This window comes from Caenorhabditis remanei, chromosome V (genome assembly GCF_010183535.1).
Source record: "Caenorhabditis remanei strain PX506 chromosome V, whole genome shotgun sequence".
Classification (NCBI taxonomy): Eukaryota; Metazoa; Nematoda; class Chromadorea; order Rhabditida; family Rhabditidae; genus Caenorhabditis; species Caenorhabditis remanei.
In genome coordinates this window covers 6451175-6459835 of record NC_071332.1, presented here as the reverse complement: position 1 = coordinate 6459835, position 8661 = coordinate 6451175, and the positions used below count along the sequence as shown (strand labels likewise).

At 38.5% G+C, this 8661-nt stretch overlaps 3 protein-coding genes across 3 annotated transcripts; 1 reads left to right on the top strand and 2 right to left on the bottom strand.

Moving 5' to 3' along the window:
- Positions 1-262: 262 nt before the first annotated feature.
- GCK72_017717 (uncharacterized protein) lies at positions 263-2846 on the top strand (the record flags this gene model as incomplete). Its single annotated transcript, XM_053732224.1, has 10 exons — positions 263-337; positions 388-531; positions 664-787; positions 834-963; positions 1012-1198; positions 1253-1405; positions 1454-1537; positions 2247-2390; positions 2507-2630; positions 2677-2846. The coding sequence occupies 10 exons, from the start codon at positions 263-265 to the stop codon at positions 2844-2846; spliced, it is 1335 nt and encodes a 444-aa protein (XP_053581137.1).
- Positions 2847-3859: 1013 nt separating this feature from the next.
- On the bottom strand, positions 3860-4391 carry GCK72_017716 (uncharacterized protein; the record flags this gene model as incomplete). Its single annotated transcript, XM_003112698.2, has 3 exons — positions 3860-3890; positions 3937-4262; positions 4311-4391. 3 exons carry the CDS (start codon positions 4389-4391, stop codon positions 3860-3862), a joined length of 438 nt encoding a protein of 145 aa, XP_003112746.2.
- Positions 4392-4732: 341 nt separating this feature from the next.
- On the bottom strand, positions 4733-7949 carry GCK72_017715 (uncharacterized protein; the record flags this gene model as incomplete). The annotated part of the gene is made up of 9 exons (XM_003112665.2): positions 4733-4993; positions 5041-5877; positions 5926-6105; positions 6162-6622; positions 6667-7060; positions 7108-7221; positions 7271-7711; positions 7760-7855; positions 7911-7949. 9 exons carry the CDS (start codon positions 7947-7949, stop codon positions 4733-4735), a joined length of 2823 nt encoding a protein of 940 aa, XP_003112713.2.
- Between the last annotated feature and the right edge of the window lie 712 nt (positions 7950-8661).

Here is an 8661-nt window from a genome sequence, read left to right as displayed (position 1 = left end):
GATGATATCTCCTTCCATCAAAACCAACTATATTCTTTAGCTTTTTCTTCAATCCCCAAACTCATTTTGTAGTTTTTACACTCTCATTTTCAATCTATAATTATTCTTCAGCTACTTGATCTTTCAATTCGCACTCTTTCTTTCTCTCTGTTCTCCTGGATACCAATTCCAATCAACTCGCATAAAAATTGTTTGATTTTCTTCTTGTCTGCCCAACTGATGTAAGTTCGTCATATTACCTTATCGAAAACCTTCGAAAATCATGTTTATCACTGTTTTCTTCTTCTTCATCCTTCAAACTTCGGTATTTTCTGACAATGAAGTTAAACTACTTGCGGTGAGTAATTAACTCTGTGAGTATTATGTAGTACAGTTTCAAAATTTCAGCTAACAGCTGAAGTGCCTCCAAATGATAAAGGATCAATCTACTATCTAGTGATCTCTCTGTTTGTAATGTCAGTCTTTGCATCAACACTTCTTACTGGAGCATTCCTGGGAATACTTATTCTTCTATGGGGACATTTCAAAACGGTGAGGAAAAATCATCAATTAATTCAAGCAAATGTGTAGCGTCTCGAAAGAAAAGATACAGGCATTGTAGTCCTATAAAATGCCGATTAACATTTAAAAAGTTCTAGAACATCCAATTTTTTTTATTTTCAGTTCAAGTACTTCTGGTTTCTCTCCCAACTCACTATTTTTGTATTCATCCTATCTGCATTGAATTTGATTATCAACGTCCCAGCGACTTTATTCTCATTGATAACTATAGATTTCGTATCTTCAGGTTTCCATCATAGTGTTTCTATGCATCTCAACTTTTCTTCTTCCAGATATCTTCACCATTTTATCGTATACAATTGACTATCTCCATTATACAATTCTGATATCTAACCTCGTCATTGCACTCCAACGATTTTCAGTTTTCTTCTTCAGACACATGACGTACAGAGTATTTGATTCGTAAGCGAATGCGCATAAACCACAGAAAAAAAGAAATTAAAATTCCAGATATGTGATTTACATCTGGTTACTAATGATATGGATTCTTCCGTGTTCGGTTATGTTTGTGATGGTTCACAACAACTGCAGGTATCTGTACATGCTCTCTCCTAGAAAAGTGAATGGGCATTACAATCTGTATTGTCCAACACAAAACAGCCTAGTTGACACTGCTCCGCCAGAGTTGGTACGGATTGTGAGTCTCGATAAGCGATGAGAACACGAATTTAGATCCAAATTTTCATTTCAGATGGAGTTAACACTGCAGTTCGGAATTCCTGTATTCATTCTTGCTATGTATATAGCCATTATTATGAAGATCATCACGATGAAAAAGGCGTCTTTGAACAGACACGAGACGAGAGTTTTGATTCAAGCCATTATCATCTTTGTTCTTTTCCAGGTAATAATTTCAGAGAATTTTCAGTATTCTCAATCGATTTATTTCCAGGCATCTTCTGTTGTTTTTCTATATTGTCAAACTTTTGATTTTACTGTTCCAACGGCTTTTCTCATCAAGCGAATCATTAACACAGTTTGTGAAAAGTAGACAGTCTCAAATAGCCACTTATAACTTTTTAGCTTGAAATAATGGCGGGAGCTGCAACTCCTTGTTTCTCATTTTTCACATCAAAAGAGATCCGGAAAATGCTTTCAGCAAAGATAGCAACATTCAGCTCACAGGGAAGTTCGCATGTTATCGTACGAAAACCAACACTAGTCGAAGTGGAGAGTTGAATGGATTTCATTCCTGTTTGAATATATAATAAAGTATTTCGAATAAACTACCAAAACTAAAGAATCTCATAATCCATTTATCGTTTTGTCTTGATTCTTGAATTAATGATTACTTTGATTTGTCAGTTCGGAATGAAAACAATATCCTAAAGTGCCAGTCGGTTCTTTCATCCCCAAACTCAATTTCCAGTTATCACACCTCTAATCTATAAATACCCATGTGCTAGTTGATCTTTCAATTCGCACTCTTTCTCTCCCTCGTTTCTCCTGGATACCAATTCCAATCAACTCGCACATAAATTTTTTGATTTTCTTCTTGTTTTCACATTAAACCAGTCTGCCCAACTGGTGTAAGTTCGTCATATTTCCTGATCGAAAACCTTGGGGAAACATGTTTATCACTGTTTTCTTCTTTTTCTACCTTCCAACTTTGGTATTATCTGACAACAGAATAATTGCGGTGAGAAACTATCCCAATAAGCCTTATGTGAATATTTAAGTTTTAGTTGGAAGCAGAGGTGCCTCCAAGTGAAAAAGGTTCAATCTACTATCTGGTGATTACGCTATTCGTAATGTCAATCATCGCATCCACTCTTCTCACTGGAGCATTTCTGATTCTACTTATTCTTTTATGGGGAAATTTCAAAACGGTGAGAAACAAACTTTGAAAGGCTCGAGCACGAGTTTCGGAAGTGAAGATACATTCATAAAAGCATCTGAAACCTATCAAAACATCCTGATCATATTTGGATTTCTTTATTTTCAGTTCAAATACTTCTGGTTTCTCACTCAACTCACTCTATCTGTATTCATCCTATCTGCATTGAATCTGATTATTAACGTCCCAGCTACGTTATTCTCATTGATCACTAAGGATTTCGTAATTTCAGGTTTCCATCATAGTGTTTCTATGCATCTCAACTTTTCTTCTTCCAGATATCTTCACCATTTTATCGTATACAATTGACTATCTTCATTATACAATTCTGATATCTAACCTCGTCATTGCACTCCAACGATTTTCAGTTTTCTTCTTCAGACAGCTGACGTACAGAGTATTTGATTCGTATGCCAATCCGCATAAACCACAGAAAAAAGGAGATTAATATTCCAGATATGTGGTTTACATCTGGCTACTAATGATATGGATTCTTCCTTGTTCGGTTATTTTTGTGATGGTTCACAACAATTGTAGGTATACCTACATGCTCTCTTATAGATCTTCAATAGGACATTATGTTCTTGATTGTCCGGCCCCACATAGCATTCTTGACACGCCTCCGCCCAAATCGATTCAAATCGTGAGTTTCGTTGTGGGCTCTACCCTTCATTTACCGAAGGTTCAGATGGAATTAATTCTGCAATTCGGACTACCTGTGTTCATTCTTGCTATGTATATTGCAGTCATCACGAAGATCCTCACAATGAAAAAAACGTCTTTGAACAAACAGGAGACGCGCGTTTTGGTTCAAGCCGTTGTCATATTTTTCTTATTTCAGGTATTACAATAATTTTTACATTTATCAATCTATGTTTTTCAGACATCTTCTGTTGTTTTTCTATACTGTCAAACTTTTGATTTTACTGTTTCGACTGCTTTTCTCATTAAACGAATCATCAACACAGTTTGTGAAAAGTATAGTCTCAAACGGTCACTTATAACTTTTCAGCTTGAAATAATGGCGGGTGCGGCAACTCCTTGTTTCTCATTTTTCACATCAAAAGAGATTCGGAAAATGCTTTCAGCAAAGATAGCAACGATCAGTTCGCAAGGAAGCTCTCATGTCGTTGTACGGAAGCCTACACTGGTAGATGTTGATTGAATTATTTTTAAATTATTATTTCAAAATGAACCGGTTCGATTTTCTCCGCTATTGAGTTCAGTTTTACTTGAACTTTTATCGAAAGAAAGTGATTTATTAACTGAAATGGGTACACACTGGAGAGCTGCACAAGTAGATTACAAAAACCAAAAGAGTGAAATTTTGAAGAAAGTGTACAAACCGTACTGTGTGATTCAATAAATAGTATGGCCTTTAGAAAAAAAAGACAAGGATACGATTTGGTGATGGGAAATTCAAGATCGTTGTAGACTTCAAATTTGGTCTATACCGCTTCTTTAGTTTGCGGTGACGAGGGTGTAGATCATGCTGAAATATAACATTTGAAAAGATTATCAGAACATACTAAACTTACGCGTAGAGGTAATAGAAGAATGAGATAAGGTAGAAAGCCAATTTGATCCAGGAGATGCGAAGTGTTGATGAAAGAGTGGAACGGTTGAGAATGGTAGTTGGATCGTAGATTCCTGGACCAGACATGACCGGACGGTTGACATAGGTGTAGATGTGATAGAATGCGAGAGGAAGGTTTGCAAGAATTGAAATGAGTTGCCAGCTGAAAATGAAGAGTACGGTGAACGTTCCATGAATGAGGTATTCAGGGAGGATGAGCTGATTCAGATTACGGCATTGTTCGATCGGATTCTTGTAGTCCGTGCGTAACTCGTCAACGCAGATAACCTGAAAACAAAGAGGGAGACTAATTTTAAAATCATTTCAGATGCTTACCGTGTATATCGCGAAGAAAATACAGAACCCAACGGCGATGAGGGCTAGAAGATAGCAAAAGGCGGCGAATGTAAACGCCATCTGGAACATAAAATGTATATGCAATCACCACATGTAAAAGATAAAGCTTTGGAATGAAATAAATAGTGTCGGAGTGAATTATTACACAACCGCTTATCACAAATGCAAAAAAGAGGGCTATGATCGGAGTGTGGAAACAACGCAACGTATTTATTCGGCAGATTGTGTATTTTATTGGGATGGAGTGAAGAGTAACAGAGAAACAAAAGGATATAATGAAACAGTTTGTAATTGAATATAAAAAGTTTGTAGCAAACTGCCCAACAAGACCCAGTAAGACGAATACCGGTTTTAAAAATTTCAACAGATAAACTACGATCAAAAAATTCAAAAAGAAGAGGTCATTCTTCTTCACCTATAACAACTTCATCTTCTACGATTAGCCCTTCGTGGTGTTCCAAATGATGATCATTTTCATATATAATGCAGTCCTCTTGAACAACTTCTCCATCATTCGGATCTCCCACTTCCACATCGTCCAACTCTTCCGGCTCGTATATGTTTGGCATATCGTCATAGAATCCCCTTTCATGACTCTTTCGTCTTGTATCTCTTCGAACCACAGGTTCTGTTCGTCCATGATAGTTCAATTCATTTTCAATCTGAATAAGTTATTTAAATTTCCCTTCTATGAATGTTCGCAACAAACCTCAAGCATTCTATCTGGACCCAAGAAACCGAGAACGTCATCGTAATCCAAAGGTCCGAAACCATCAACATCAAAAGCTTCAAGTATCAGTGGATGATAGAGTGGTTGGGCTTTACTCAAATCCCAAACTTCTTGTCGTTCTTCTTCAGTTGTACACGAGAGAACAGGACAAGCTGATGCTTTTCTCCAGAGGCCAAGGCCAGAATGGTATCGAAGTGAGTTTCGATTGAAATGTGACGCGCACAAGTAGTGTCTTCCAGGTTTCTCGAGACGTGTAGTCAGATACCGATAGATCCACGGTTCACGACACATCGAGTTTATCCATTTTGTACGTAGCCTCTGATCTTCCAAACCCGGGAACGGTATCATGGCCGTGCAGTCGTTGGCATGACCACACAACACACATTCAGTTTGTACTCCGTACATGATTCGTCGCTCCGCGATGATGCTGAACGGATCCATACCATCTGGGAAATGAATGTTGCAAATGAGTGCGGTGCGATTAGCTTTTGCAATGGAGCTTAGCGCTTTCTTGATAATCAGTTTTTCAGAATGAATAAGAGTGTCGACGAGGAAAGTTCTTTCGGCATCAGAGTTTGGGTTTCGAAGAGGTACCATATGTTCTACTTTCTTCCAGTCATCACACAAAATGCATTTGCACACAGAATTTGGTCCTCGTGGTGTTAAATCAAAGTCATCTGAGTCCATTGACAGAGGTAACGCTTTCTCATCGAGCACTACTTTTCCTTCCTCATTCACCAAGAATGCTGCCCTATTGAAGTGATAAACGCAGATACGGTATCGAGTGGGTTTCGGTCGCATGAACCGACGACGGAGCTGAAAACAGTAATCTAATAAATATTCTGTTTCTATGAATATTCTCACCCAGACTACTTTCTTAACATGAAACTTGCTGGATTCTTCATCAGGAAACAGACTGTCCACCCATTTTCTTCGCGTTTCCAAATTGTGTGGTATTGGCACCAGAAGATTTTTATCACTCATACACGAATCACATAGAACACAAAACGTTCGGTGCCATTCTTCCATTCTTTCTGGCAGTTGCTGAAATTACATAGAGAAAATACATTTACTGTCATTATTTGAAATTTCCGACTTACTCTGTAATCTAGATGAGCTTGACAAACATTGATCGGACAGAAATGATAGGCTTCGGATAGAGAACCTTCCGTCTTTCTCTTCTGCCACAACGTCTTCATTGATTCTTCAAATTCAGGGGGCCAATCCATGATTTCCAACCATTTTCTATGACGATACTCGTCAAACGGCCACGTTCTGATTGTGAATTTGAACGGGAAGATTGGTGGATACTCGTTTCCGATCGGCTCCACTGCACTGCAAACTTGGCAGAGGCGTTTTGAGTAAGGAATATCTCCTAATTTCTCAATCATTTCGTTTTCTTCGTCTGAATCATCCGAATATTCGATTTGATCATCAATTAGGTTGTTTAGTGGCTTAATATCGGTTACAGAAGACGAGGTAGATGGTTCCATCTGTGGGACTGAATTGCTGATTTCAGTGTCAATTTTGCTAACGGGCATTAGGACTGGAGGCACAGACACTGCAAAAATAAATCATTTGACAGTTAGCTTGATATGAACTTACTCAAATCGTCTTCGGGATGTTGTACAGGGTTTTGCATATAGTGGATGCTCTCTTCTTGAATAGCTTCATCTTGTTCTTCATCTCCGGTACCCAATTGACTCAACAAGTCAGCATTTTTCCACATTTCTCTCTGCCAAAACAACTCATCACGGCATTTGTCTACCAAATATTTCCGTTCTCCTCTTTTGTCGGATGCCACAAGTCTTGGATCAGGTAATGCGTTACGAAGAAGACGCCATTCGCCAAATCCATTAATTTCAAAACTACTGTCAGATATGTGATAGTCGCATAAAAATTGCGTGACCCCTCCTCGTAAAGCAGCCGTCAGCCTTCCTTTATAGGCTTCGTTACCAGCGGATAAGACATCGATCCAGCGACTTCTCTTACATCGATTCTGAAAATTTCACAAATAAAACTACCGAAACTAGCTGAAAATCATACTCGTATGAATGGTAGCATTGTGGCGAGAGGCCCATTTCTTCCACAAAACACACACTGCAGATGTATAGCATCAAAATCAAATTGAATATCTTCTATGACCGAGTGTCTCCCTTCCTATAAGATAAAAATAGTGAAGGAGTGAGGGGAAAAAACAATAACGAACCACTGGACGAACATCAAGAGGAAGAAGTTGGTTTCCTTTCAAGTGCTGACAGCCGGGCGGGAAGTGTGATTCACAGAATTCGCCTCCGTGCGATCCTTCACACGCCATCTCTCTTAACCACAACTCCGCAGACCGTTCTTCGTCAAGATTCGAACGAAGAATCCATACTTTTCTCATTCTGAGATCTCCAGGTAGAACACGAAGCTTTCCGACTGTCTTTTTTCGACAAACGTGACAATATTTCATGTAATCGTTGCGACGTGTATAATCTTGTTGCTTATAACGATCATAGTATCTTGGCTGGGCGGTATCGACGTAGCCAGCGGGCTGCGGTTGAGTACGAGCTCTTTTTCTACTAAATAATTCTTTCATGGTCATATCCGGGTTGTGATGTTCCAGAAATTCCAGATGATTCGTCAAGAACGGCGTTCGGCACGACGTCTGAAAAAATATTAACTTTTAATCAATATGTGAATACGTTTTGCTTACTCCTTGCTCACTTTCTTCGTCGAATTGTGTTTCAAAGTCGTTCGGGTCCTCATCTGCCATTTTATCACGTTGTTCATCGACAATATTATCTTCATCCTGAAATCTTTCCCGAATTTGACTGAGTTGTGACAACATTCTCGATTATTCTCACCTCTTCCGGATGTGTTGATGTACTCGGTCGTTTAGACATCTGAAATACGAATTAATTAATACATTTCCTTCTTGTTAACTCAAAAAGAAATGTAAAAAAAAGCTTAAACACTGCAATTGAGAAATCATCAAATGTTCCCACAGAGAATTGCGTTGTTTGTGGTGTGTTGGGAAAGCAGTCAAGACTCCGCCCCTTTGCAACACGGGCACGCGCTTTCCGCAATATGCGCGCAGTTTTATCGATCTTTTCTTTTTTAGAAGGCAGCATCGGAAAACCCAGTAAATTTTAGACTAGTTTTTGAGTCTTTTCTGAATGTAAATCTGTTTATAAAAAATCAGCTCCAAATTATATGTTTATACAACTAATTTCAGGCCTATTTTACAGACAATTTTCAATAAACGGAGGGAAATTTGCATTCTCAAGCATTTCTAAATATAATATTAAAATAATTTTTAATTCCAAACTTGTTACGGTCCGGGACGGGCAGAAGACAAAATTATTTTCTGCCCGGCTCGTTTTGGTGTACATGTATTTAATCGAAAAGGGGCATGAGGGTGTGAAAGCAGAAATACGTGAACTCTTGTTTACAGGAGTTTTTTCACAGCATGTTTGAAAGGCCACGCACAGTCATTCAAAGTGATAATGCGCACAACAGACATAGCTGGCGCGCTTCCCGTTTTTTAAAGTTTTGCGTCGCCTCCCTTTAAATTCTACCGTAACCCGAAATTCAATTAATTGAGCTTGCGAGCAA